Source organism: Scyliorhinus canicula, chromosome 4, assembly GCF_902713615.1.
Source record: "Scyliorhinus canicula chromosome 4, sScyCan1.1, whole genome shotgun sequence".
NCBI lineage: Eukaryota > Metazoa > Chordata > Chondrichthyes > Carcharhiniformes > Scyliorhinidae > Scyliorhinus > Scyliorhinus canicula.
Window position 1 is genome coordinate 96,816,024 of NC_052149.1, and position 13,635 is coordinate 96,829,658.

At 47.4% G+C, this 13,635-nt stretch overlaps 1 protein-coding gene across 1 annotated transcript in view; it reads left to right on the forward strand.

Annotated features, from left to right (window-relative positions):
* The first annotated feature begins 372 nt into the window (after window positions 1–372).
* Window positions 373–13,635, forward strand: part of kcnt2 (potassium channel, subfamily T, member 2) — a 1,159,267-nt gene continuing 1,146,004 nt past the window's right edge. The window contains exons 1-2 of the mRNA XM_038794878.1: window positions 373–606; window positions 1,107–1,223. Coding sequence (XP_038650806.1) covers window positions 1,129–1,223 — 95 coding nt within the window. The 5' untranslated portion in view covers window positions 373–606; window positions 1,107–1,128. The remainder of the gene's footprint in view (window positions 607–1,106; window positions 1,224–13,635) is intronic.

The window sequence follows — 13,635 nt, forward strand, 5'->3', positions numbered from 1 at the left end:
TACAAGATGCACTGCAGCAATTCGCCAAGCCTTCTTCCAGCCCCTCCGAAACCCATGAGCCCCACCACCTGGAACAACAAAGGCAGCAGGTGCACGGGAATACCACCTCCACCTCTTCAATTCTCCTGAATGCCAGATATTATCCTCATATATATCGCAGGTTTCTTCATCGCTACTGGATCAAAATCCACCACCTTCTCATGGGCAGCTAGGGCCAATAAATGTCAATCCACATCCTATTTTTTTTTAAACAGCGGCATTTTCAAATACTTAACTATAAATAAAACCTGCTGTGGAGTATTACCATCTCTGGAAAGGTATTTCCCATGCAGCCAGCCAGTGTGAGGAGGGGGTGGGAAGGGAATCCTTTCCGTGTGTTAGATGTTGCTTTGTGTGCCCTATGCTATTCGGCACTCCACTGTTGGACGAGGACATCCCTCGCCCAACATAAATCACACGTCTCCATATTAAAGGATCTTCCCTCGATCTGGGAATGCGCGTGCACGAGGCCAGCCAGTAAACAACCCGAGGGAGGGATTTTCCCTCAGCTATGGAGACAAAACCCATAGTTTCGGACGGGGGCGGCGGCGCCTGCAATGGACACAGGTGCGTGGAGAGTCTGCACCAGCTGTTGCTTTGGGGGGGCGGGGGACACGCGCTCCGGGGCAACATTCCATCCTGACTGGCCCCGGGGTGACGAGCGCTCCATCCCTCACTGCCCGCGGGCGGTGGGGGTCATGCGCTTCGGGGCACCGTTCCATCCCTGACTTGCACCGGGGTGACACGCACTCCATCCCTGACCGCCCCGCGGGTGGAGGGAGACACGCGCTCCAGGCAGCGTTCCATCCCTGAGTGACCCGGGGTTGCCGGCTGCTGCCGCGCGCTCAGCACTTTCCCTCTTTGCGTGAAGAACAAGCAGAGCGAGCAGCATCTCGTACCGTTTTGCATGCCGGGCTTCTAGAGGCAACTCAAGTGAACCCTTGTGTGTGCAGGTTCACTCCATCCACCCCCTCCCCATCACCACGACCAAAAGAGGTGACCCCCTTGAGACCACACATTGTGGGCGAAAAAAAATACATAGATATATATATATTCGTCCAACACAGGTACACTACATAGCTGGAAAGAATGGTGGACCTGGAAAACGAAGTGCCTCCTCTTCCTCCAAGGTACAGATTTCGTGATTTGCTCCTTGGGGATCAAGGTTGGCAGGCAGATGACAGGTAGGTCCACTTGGTGATTTTTTTTAACAGGCGTTTGAGTGCGAGCTGTCCTGGATGTTTAAGAGAATACTACGTAATGTTGATATAAATGCAACTTGTTACGCACATTGGAAAGTTTGCCCCTTTGCCCTGCTGAAATATTGTTAAAAACAACGTGTTGGTGTTTACACGGTTTACTTTGCATCTGTCTCGAGCTTCGATGCCTAAAAAATCATTCAGATTCATAATATGATTGATTAACAGAACTGTGAAAGAGATGTTTCTCGTTTCCCTTTCTCGCCGAATGTTCGTGCTGACCTGGTGTAGTTATTGTTTTGTATGTGCTTTTATGAAGATAGATAACCATTACGTTATCTCAGCCATTACTCCTTCACCAGTATAATGACATTAGAAAAATAGGCTTCAGAAATTTAAATTTAGCTTTTAAATTCTGTTCGGCTTCACCCGAAAAAAAGCTCGGAGAACTGATCAAAGTGTTTCAACACCTAATAGACCTGAATCTGTCTTAAAGTCATTCATTAACGCACAAGGTACCCGATTTAAAAATTGCACAGAACATTGTGTGCACATGCTACCTAATAACGTTTACTGCGATATCATTTTGGAACAGTGAGAATACCATATGCAAGCAGCTTTAATTGTCTTGTATAGCAATAGAAAACAGAAATTGTATTGATGGGTAGTCAGCCATTTACAGTTAATCTTTCTGCAGGTTTTGAGCCTTTCGTGTTATTAATTTTACTGCAAAGTCTCTGATAGCACATTTTCGTTGTTTAATGCTAAGTTCTAACTTTATTACAGCTGAAATAAATAGTCCAGCACAACCTCCTGAGTTTGTTTATTTGTTCTAGCAGTGGGCTTCTGGAATTGTTCATGCCTTAAAAATCAAACATCAAAACCTGCTAATAGTTGCAGGTTTCAAATGGAGATGGAATATGCTTCAAAGAGTGAAGGGAATCACTAGAAACCCATTAGAACAGCAGACCAGGTAGATTGATCTGGAAGAAAGTTGTTATGGTGATTTTCAAGATGAAACAGATGGTCAGTAGGTACATGTAGTGATTTATTTTATTATTTTGTGTTTATTATGTAAGAAATTTACTTTTGACAGCAATTGTTTATAAAGCAACTTCGTTGCCCAAAGAAGTGGAGTAAAATTAAATGAGTTTTGTAGCCCTCACTGCCTTGTGAATAATAACTTTAATATGGGTTAAGTTATTTTTGCTTGTCATTTAACAGTTTTTTGAACAGTTTAATACATGAAACAGGTTTCTGATTGGAACTTTTTTTCCTTTGGTTCACATCAAGTCTATTGTTTTTTTTTTGAGCTGACAAGCGTTTACCTGATAGCCAGAAAATTAAAATTATGTCACCCACTACTGGACATGTGACTCCTTTTGGCAGACTGATGCCTTTGACTGTCATGGATTCTATATCCATGCAGTAAACTGAAGATTTATATACTGTACACAAGACTAGTTGCTGTTCTGTGTTAGTGGGATCAAGTGTAGTTTTTAGAGAAAGGGGTTAATTGGATCAGGCCATGCAAAAGTAATCCAGTCCCCAATTAAAAATCATTATCTTTTATTTTTATTGTAAATTATGTCTTTTTAATATTTATATTAGTCTGTAAATGTTTCACGCCATAAATACACCATTCTGCCATTGGTGCTGATGCAACTCTCCCACATGGATGAGCTAATAGAGGTAGTTTACATTAAAAATATGTACACAGGAATTGATAATATGAAAAGTTGATGGGATATGTATACTGATGTAACATTAATAGATGGAGTTTCTTAAATTTTTTAAATGATTTTTTCCATGATAAAATATTCTTAATCTTCCTACTATAAATTAGATACTTTCCCTCCAAATAAACAGTAAAATAAAATTGGGTATTCAGGGCTTTTCTGATATGTCTGCTTTATAAAGGAAAGCATCATACCTCCAGCAGCCTGAGTTTGAACTTGTAAACAAATAATTACTTTGAAAAAAATTACAATTTTAAATATAAGGCCTGTTTTCGGCAGATTGTAAGTGGATTGTGGGTTCATAGATCTTTGTGTTAGCAAATTGTTTGCTTTCAAATTGTTTCCATCTAAAATGGTTGATTCTTCAAAATGTATATTACTGAAATAACTGCTCATTGCACTGATGGAACAATTGTCGTTTCTGATCCCAGTAACACACAAACTGCTTCTATTGCAGATGTGTAAAGCTGAAGTGATCTTGGAGTAGCAAGTTAAATTGAATTTAAATGTCAGGCTTGGGCGTTAAATTGGCCTATGTACCACACATTCTGATATTGAATACTTCAAGGGGAATTATTAAGATGCATTAAATTTTTGTAACAATTAACATGATATGTGGCCTTTTGTGGGATATCTATCCATTTCCACCACATCTGAACTTGAATGGACTAATGTTTATCACTGAAAAAGATAAATAATGTGAGAAATAAACATGCAATGCAACCATCATCAATAGAATATTAGAGTGTAAAAGTCCATGGAATAAGTAAAGGCTTTTCATCCATTCACCCCATTCTTTTCACTGACCCATGAACAACCTACAATATCATAGACACACTCCATTTTTTTTCTGAGTAAAAGTTTAGCTGTTTCTCCCTCTTTGCAAAGGCAAAACGGTACACCTCCTGAGTAACTATTTAACTTCCCATTTTCTGCTCTAATGCCTCCCCAATTCCTCCATTGAAGAACCAGGGGTTGGTTTAGCTCACTGGGCTAAATTGCTGGCTTTTAAAGCAGACCAAGCAGGCCAGCAGCACGGTTCGATTCCTGTACCAGCTTTCCCGGACAGGCGCTGAAATGTGGCGGCTAGGGGCTTTTCACAGTAACTTAATTGAAGCCTACTCGTGACGATAAGCTATTTTCTATTTTTTCAATTCCTTACAACCATTCTGGCACCTCCAATCAGGTCACATTCGAAACAGTGTCCAGTTTTTCTGTAGTTATCTATTTAGGCCTATATTTCTTCCTTGACTAACATCATCATGAAACAAATTATCCGGTCTTTCATTGATTTTGCTGCCGAGGAGACCTTTCTGTGAACTAATTAGTTGTATATTTAGTATTTAACAATATTGAGTGTATTTTCTGTGGGATGTCCAGATGATGTGAGGCTATATAAATGCAGATGCCCACCCAATCTCAAAACCTGTTTCCTTAATGCTTCATTTTATATTGTGCTGTCTAAAGTTCAAGTTAAATATTTTATTTGCATGTGCAATATCTGTATTTATTGTAATTCAAAAACCTGAATTATGTCACCTAGTCATATTCTCTAATGAAAAGTAAAACATTTTGAGGCCTTCATTGTTTAAACCCTAATGTGATGGGATTATCCTTGTCACCCCTTCTCTAAAACTACACAAATGCAAATGTGTTTTTTGCACCGAGTCCAAGTGTTGCCTTATCAATAATGTGCTTTGCTTATTGTCAAATACTAGTGTTTCTATTTTTTCTATCACCTAAAGAGTTAAGTCTATAATAGTGTGCTTGGAAAGGGTACCCAAACTTTCCACAATCAGGCTTTGTTAAATTGGACCACAGGGGTTTGCAAGCAGACTGTGGAGAGTGGCCTAGGTTACCTCTGGGTTGTATTATGTTCTGAATGTAGTCCACAGGATGTAAATTGATCACATGAGCAATGCTATGGTTTGTTTTTTGCTTTCCTCACTTTGCACTGCTTTTCCATTTAAAACCAATGTTCTAGGTCATTTTTAAAAGCAAAATACTGTGGATGCAGGAAATCTGAAATAAAAACAGAAAATGCTGGATATACTCAGCAGGCCTGGCAGCATCTGTGGAAAAAAACATAGTTAACATTTTGGATCTAAATGATCCTTCTTGCTCTGTCTTTCAGCACTTTAAAGGTGAGAGGGACAAATTACTATTGTGTTGCAATTTTCCTGGATCTTCGTACCTTTGAGACAATGGGCTGGTTTCTCCAGTTTCCCAGCACCTGTTTCCTGGCAGTGGGATTCACTGCGCCTGCCGCTTGTAAATGGGGTTTCCCATTCAAGCCACCTAACGCCACTGGGAAACCCACTGGTGACGATGTACTGCTGGCAGGACAAGTGCATGGTTTTGGCAGGAGACTTCTGGTGATTATCTTCTTTTGCTGCTGCATTTTTGTTTCACTAAGTTTCTTGTACTGTTCTTGACAGCAGCCTCTGAGTAACTGCATAGGAATTCTAATGGGCCTGCTAAAGGAATTGATGGGTTTGCAGGGGGAAGAGTAATTCAGAGCAAACAGAGCACTTCAGGCATCTGACATCAACTTTGTTTTGATCCAAGGCCCAAGTTTTCAGACCAAAGTGGACCTATTTGGGGGTATGTGAGATGCTTCAAGGGGCATTCAAGCCCCCCACCAACCTGCTTCCACTGTTATTTAACATGGGGCAGGGGAGGGCTGGGTTTTTGACAGCCAGCTCACCTAAAGGCCAATTGAGGCCCTTAAGTGACCATTTTCAGGCTTCCTTGTGTTGCTGTGATTTTAGCTGCGGCAGAAGATGTCATACGAATAAGGAGTAGGCCATTCAGCCCCTCGAGCCTGCTCCGCCAATTAAAAAGAACATGGCTGTTCTGGTGATAGTCTCAAATCTTCATCTTGCCTACACCTGAAAACCTATCACCCCCTTGCTCACCAAGAATTTATCCACCTCTACTCGAAAACTATTCAAAGATTCTGCTTCCACCATCTTTTCAGGAAGAAAGTTCTAAAGACTCACGACCCTTGTCACATTCACATAATAATCATTTTGTAGGCTGATGGAAACCTCCCTGATAGGACCCGGCGGAAGATCCCAAATTATTTTCTCTATTGGCCCGATTGATAATTATTGTTGCAGACTGGCTACAGTCCCAGAAATAGCAATCGCTCCCGCCGTCGCTGCTGGCCCCAGAGAGCTACCAGCCATCTGAGTAGCCAGCAGCTCTCGGAGGTAGGACTTGCTCCCAGATCAGGGGTGGGATTGCTGGGGGTCGGAGAATCGCCAGGGGCCGTCGTGAATACCGTCCCCGCTGTCTCCGGCACCAGAGATTCAGTGGGGGCGGGAATCGCGCCGCGCCTATCGGCGCCCCCCCCCCCCCCCAGGCGATTCTCCGGCCCGCGATGGGTCGAAGTCCCGCCGCTGTCGTGCCGGTCCCGCCAGCTTGAATCAAACCACCTACCTTACCGGCGGGACCAGGCGGCGCGGGCGGGCCCCAGGGTCCTGGGGGGGGGGGGGCGTGGGGCCGGGGGGTTGCCCCCACGGTGGCCTGGCCTGTGATCGGGGCCCACCGATCGGCGGGCGGGCCTGTGCCGTGGGGGCACTCTTTCCCTTCTGCCTTTGCCATAGTCTTCACGATGGCGGAGGCAGAAGTGGTCCCGCAGCCGCTGACGTTCCAGCGCAGGCGCGTGCGGATTTCCCATCAGCCCCGGCTGGCGTGGCGCCAAAGGCCGTTCCCGCCAGTCGGCGGGGCACCAATCACTCCGGCGCTGGCCTAGCCCCTCGATGTGAGGTCTGGGCCCCTGAGGGTGCGGAGACGTCCGCACCTTCGGGGCGGCCCGAAGCCGGAGTGGTTCACGCCACTCCATCCTGCCGGGACCCCCCCACCCCGCCGGGTAGGGGAGAATCCCGCCCCAGGTCTGGAGTCATGCCTTGAGTCAATTAATGGGCCAACGGCCTTTAAATCGCTGTGGGGCGATCTGGCTAAATGGAGGCAGGCTCACCGCGGATTTTTCAGTAAGGGGTGGGGCCACTGCCACCATTTAAAATTCTGGCCAAAGGAGCATTTGTTTCAAATGTTGAATTCTAGGATCTGGGCCGGGATTCTCCGACCTGGCGACGGGTTGGAGAATCCCTGGGGAGGGACGCGAGAATTGCGCCACGTCGCACCGACGCCCGCTTCCCTATTCTCCAGCGCTGATTCTCGGGCGCCTGTGGGATTCCCGCCGCGCTGGTTGGGGGCCGTTGACAGCACCACAGACCCCCCCCCCCCCCCCCCCAAAGTGATTCTCTGGGTCCTGATGAGCCGAGTGGCCGACGGGTTTGGCCAAGTCCTGCTGGCATGGGTTACTCAGGTCCCACACGGCGGGACCTGGAAGGTGAGTCTGAGGGGGCTGACCTGGAGGGGGGGTGGGGGGATCTGACGCCGAGGCGGGAGGGGGGAGGCCCATGGTGGCAGGCCCGCAATCGTGGCCTATCAATTGGTGGGCGGGCTGGTTCCGTGGGAGCCTATTTACTCTGCGCCGGGCCCCTGTAGGGCTCCGCCTTATTGCCGGGGGCTTGTGCGGAGAAGGGAACCCCCACGCATGCGTGGAAATATGTCGGCCATTCCGCGCATGCGCAAACATGCGTGGGCCGATCTGCACCGGCTGGAGCTGCGGGAACCACTCCGGTGCCAACCTAGTTCCCTAGGAAGGGGAGTATTCCCCATTATTGGGGACCGTCGACGACGGAGTGGTTGGCACCGCTTTTCACACCGACATGGGGACATAGCCCCATTATTGGAGAATCCCGCGTTCCGTAAAAAATATTTAACCTTAGTGAAATTTAATATGCTTTAGTTTCCACTAGTTATTCACATTAATGATCAGACCGCAGTATATTGTTGAGATTTTTTGATTATAAAAGGATAATACATTTTGCTGGTGCCACACAAAATTCTCAACTCTACATCTGTATGCTAATTTGGAATGACTTACTTTTAATTTGATTCTTGTTCATTGCTGTTAAAATAAATTCTGAAAATGTAATTATCAGAGCTTTCACTTAGGCATAGAAACTGGATCTGATGTTGCATGTTGTGTCCATTTTGCTTTGCTCAAACTGGATTAGTGCGGGTGTTTGTTGTGTGCTTTCGTTTCATCTACAAAAGCATCCCTGAAGCAAAGACATTCCTCACTTTGTAATCTCTCTTTCTCTCTTTAGATACGATAATAGGAATTTGGTGGTAAATGTTCTCATTTCTCCATCTTTGGTTGTAGCAAATGATTGTTGTGGTTAATACCAGCTGCAGGCTCGTATTAATGTGAATCAAACTATATAATCACAAACAAGTAATTCATTGGCTCATCACATGAAACAGGATGACCTCGAGGTACACTGCTGATGTTATGGATGGAGTGGCAGAGCTAATAAAGGAAATCGAGGCTGTATGCAGGACTAGTGCATCGCTGTAATCAACAAATCTATGTGGCGATTTTTCTTTCAACGTCATAACTATTGTCAAGATATGTGTACACAGGAGATTAGTCCTATATTAAGGTTTCTTTTCTACTCGAAGAAAGATAATTCAGGGAATATGGGCTATATTACCTGTCGTGTCAGGTACACTGGTATAACACTGGCTACAACTGGATGCAGCTTAGACCAAAAAGATACTCCAGACCTTGAAGTTAGTTCAATCACGTTTATTGAACTAATAGCACAGTTAGCACAGTTCTCTGTGAGTTCAACTCTCTGCTAACTTAAGTGTGGTTACTCTGTCTGACTGAACCAAACTAGCTCTCAGCCACGTGGTGGAGGTGTGAGATTGTAACAACACCCTTGACTGACTCTCTAGATGTTCATCAGTGGAAAGCGGTGGAGTGTCAGTGCCTCGTGTCTTTTATAGTCAGATCCCACCCCTGAGTGTCCTGCCTGCTTATTGGCCATGTCCTGTTCTCTGTGTCCATTAGCTGCTTGTCTGTGCCTGCCTGTATATCATTATGTGTGTGTCTGCATATCATGATATCTCCCCTTTTTTTTATGTTTGCATGACATATGTGAATGTATTTACAAGAATAGGCCAATATTAACATATATACATGCAGTGGATGTGAACATATGTACATGTGAATACATAGAACAAAGCAAACAGAAGAAATGTTCTTAAGTGCAGTCTCTGTGGCTTGGGTCTGATCCTGGTCGACCGCTGAAGAGGAGGTGGTGGGGACGACAGCGCCTTGATGGGCGGGATTGAAGCCTGACTTGTGGCCTCGTGAGTCGAGGTATCAGGAAGTGGCAAAACAACAGAAGGAAACGGAGAAGAATGTGGTTGCGGGCAGCCAACCTTACGCAGTGCCCGTCTGTTTCGTCCCACAGCAGAACCATCAGCCAGACGCTGAACATACGGGGCGGGGGGGGGGGGCACCCAGTCAATCAACGACAGCTGGAGCTGACCAGCCTCCATCAGGGATCTTGACCCGAACAGTGTCTGACGCGGATAACACGGGCAAATCGATGGCATGAGCATCACAGCCCTGTTTTTGCCGGTCTCGTAGTTGCTGCACCTTCTGCAGCACCGGAAGATGATCTGGGTTGGGCAAGTGTATGGCTAGAAGTGGCTTTCGCAAGTCCCTGTTCATCAGGGGTTGAGCCGGCGACATGCCAGTGGACAGTGGGGTCGCCCTGTACACAAGCAGCACAAGGTGAATGTCGCGGCCTTGCAGACGAGCTGCTTCACTATGTGCACCCCTTTCTCAACTTTTCTGTTTGACTGTGGATAGTGTGGGCTGGAAGTGACGTGTTTGAACTGATACGACTGGGCAAACAGAGACCATTCATGGCTGCTGAAGCACGGGCCATTGTCACTCATGACAGTGAGTGGGATACCATGCCTGCAGAACGTCTCCTTACAGGCCTTGATGGCGGTCCGAGATGAGAGCTTCGCGACTTCAGGGTAATTGGAAAAATAATCAATGATAAACACGTAATCATGACCATTTGCAAGAAAGAGGTCGATGCCAGCCTTCGACCACGGAGAGGTTTTGATTTCATGCTGCTGAAGTGTCTCCTTACTCTGCGCTGGCTGGAAGCGTTGACAGGTCGCACAGTTAAGGACCATGTTCGCGATGTCCTGGCTAATCCCAGGCCAGTAGACAGCCTGCCTGGCTCCGCGTCTGCACTTTTCCCACACCCAGGTGACCCACATGGATTTGACGGAGCACCAAGCTCTGGAGACTGCGTGGAATTACAATCTGGTCCAGTTTGAGGAGGTACCATCAACCACTGTCAGGTCGTCCTTTACATTGAAAAATCGAGGGCACTGCCCTTTTCGGCAGTCATTGGCTAGGTGTTGCATAACATGCTGCAAGAGGGGGTCTTTGGCTGTCTTCTCACAAATACGAATCACCTTCTCACACAGAAGGTGTTAGCACACAGCTGCACCTGTGAGTCAACCTGTGACTCAATGTGCCGGATGACGTTCAGTGGTTCACTAGGCACGGTGATGGAGCAGGACAGTATATCGGCAATGAGCTCCTTGTCAGGCGTGTAGACCAGGTCAATGTCGTACCTTCTGAGTTTGAGGAGGATACGCTGCGATGCGCCGAGGCATCTTGTCATTAAGGTCCTTGTGGATAATGTGGACCAGGGGCCTGTGATCTGTCTCAACTGTGAATGTGGACAGGCCGTAGACATAGTCGTGAAACTTGTGAATGCCAGCAAGGAGGTCAAGGCATTCCTTCTCTATTTGTGCATACCTTTGTTCGGTGGGCGTCATTGCCCTTGATGCGGAGGCAACCGGTGCCCAGGATGAGGTGTGATTGCGTTGCAGCAGGACCGCACCGATGCCATCCTGGCTCACATCTGTCGAGATTTTCATTTCCCTGTCTGGGTCGAAAAATGCCAATACGGGTGCAGTGGTGAGCTTGGCTTTCAGCTCCAACCACTCTGCCTGATGGGCCACCTTCCACTCGAAGGCAGTGAATTTCTTCACTAGGTTTCGTAGGGCCGTGGTGTGTGAGGCCATGTTTGGGATGAACTTGCCCAGAAAATTGACCATGCCCAGGAAGCGCAATACCGCCTTCTTGTCTTCCGGGACCTTCATGGCTGCTATGGCCTTGACCTTGTCTGTGTCGTGGCACACGCCCTGCTGAGAGATCTGGTCTCCAGGAACTTGAGTGTTGACATGCCAAAGCAACATTTGGCCCTGTTCAGCTTCAGGCCATTGGCGTGGACACGGCGGAATACCTGCTGGAGATGGGAAATATGCTCCTCGGAGGTTGTGGACCATATGATGACGTCTTCCACGTACACACAAACCCTTTCGATGCCCTCCATTATCTGCTCCATGATGCGATGAAATACCTACGATGCCGAGACGATGCCGAACAGCATACGGTTATAGCAGTACCTGCCAAACGGGGTGTTGAAGGTGCAGAGCATTCTGCTGGACTCATCCTGCTGGATTTGCCAGAATCCATGGGACGCATCTAACTTCGTGAAAAACCTTGCATGTGCCATCTCACTGGTGAGTTCCTCCCGCTTTGGGATGAGGTAGTATTCACGCATTATATTCTGGTTGAGATCCTTGGGATTAATGCAGATGCGCAGGTTTCCAGAGGGTTTTTTAACACACACCATCGAGTTGACCCAGTCAGTCGGTTTGGTTACCCTGGAAATTATCCCCTGCTGCTGCAGCTCCTTGAGCTGTTCAGCGGAGCCGGGACCCAACGTGGTGCATGGACAACTGGCTTGGCATCAGGTCACAGTAGGATCTTGTACCGATATGGCATAGTGCCCATCCCGTCAAACACATCTGGATACTGAGCGAGGATGTCGTCAATGCCAGCTTGAAGTTCCACGTTGGAGGATGTCATTGAATAAACCCGCTGCACAAGGTTTAGCTTTTTGCAGGCATGCGCGACCAGTAGGGATGCCCTGTCCGGCTTGCCAATTTCAAACCTTAGCCGTGCATGGGTGCTCTGGTTGGAGACGAGTAGATGGCAGGACCCCAATGCCGTGATGGCATTCCCGTTATAATCCAGGAGCTGGCAGGCTGCTGGAAGGACCTTGGGGGGGCTTCTTGATGCGTTTGAAGTCTGTCTGTGAGAGAAGGTTGGCAGAAGCACCTGTGCCCAGCCTGAACTGGATGGAGCAGCGGTTGACCTACATCACCGCACGCCCTTCATCCACAGAATCCACAGCGAGGATGGACTGAATGCGAGATGAGTTGGATGTGGCATGTTCACGTGTGGTAATGATGCCCACTTGGTAGGTGGACTCCAGGCGCTCATCCTTTGGATCCTTTGTACTGCCAGGATCAGAATCCTGTAATCGTCGTTGCACATTCTGGACACGCCGTCGGCGGAATTGGGAGCACTGGCCTCTGACTGGTGGTGCAGACCTGCACAAGGCTGCATAGTGTCCAGGCTTCCCGCAGGTTCAACATCGCCTGCCTCTTTCAAGGCAGTGTCCCTTTAAGTGGGTGTTGCCGCAGTTTGGGCATGTCATGACGTTGGCGTCGTGATGCGGTGTACGTCGTCGCATACGCGCAGTCCGGTCGGCAGACTTCTGCACCTGCGCAGTGTGGGTGTCGGCCGCTTTGTTATCCCGTTCGCATCGCGCATGTGTGGGGCTCCGGGAAAAGCACGCGAGATGGCCGCTGTCTTCAATGTAAGGCGCTGCATCCGGGAGATGGCCTGTACTCTCTCTGCCTCATGTGAGGCAAGTCTCTAATTTTCAACCGATTTGTATTGGGAATACCGATTTTTTGCGTGCTAATGCACTGTACATGATTCAATCGTGACTGGCAGGGTCATATGCTTGATTTTTAAGAGCTGCTCTCTCAGAGGATCAGAGTGAACTCCAAACATGATTTGGTCTCTGATCATGGAGTCAGCAATATCACCAAAGTTGCAGGACAGCGATGGCAGGCGGAAGTTAGTTAAGAAGGCATTGAAAGATTAATCTTTACCTTGAAGAAGTTGTTTGAATATGAAGCGCTCGAAGATTTCATTGGTGTCCACTTCACAGTGACTATCAAACTTGTCCAGGATGGTCTGAAACTTTGTCTTGTGCTGGCCTTCGGTGAAGTTAAACGAGTTGAAGAGTTTGATGGCTTGATCACCCGCTGTTGAGAGGAGAAGCGCGATCTTTCTTGCATCAGACGCACCCTTGAGGTCTGAGGCTGCGATGTACAGCAAAAACTTTTGCTTGAATGTCTGCCAGTTGGCACTGAGATTGCCGGAGGTCCTGAGCTGATGAGGCGCCTGAATCTTCTCCATGGTGGCGGGATACAGTTACTGGTCGTCACGGATCGGACTGAGGTAAGCCACCTTAAATTAGTAGTCTCCTGGTATCATGTAATGTTAGGTACACCAGTATCACACTGGCTCCAACTGGATGCAGCTTAGATCAAAAAGATATTCCAGACCTTGAAGTTAGTTCAATCACATTTATTGAACTAATAGCACAGTTCTCTGTGAGTTCGTCTCTCTGCTAACTTAAGTGTGGTTACTCTGCCTGACTGAACCAGACTAGCTCTTAGCCATGTGGTGGAGGTGTGAGATTGTAACAATCCTTGACAGACTCTCCAGATGTTCATCAGTGGAAAGAGACGGAGTGTCAGTGACTTGTGTCTTTTATAGTCAGATCCCACCCCTGAGTGTCCTGCCTGCTTAATGGGCATGTCCTGTT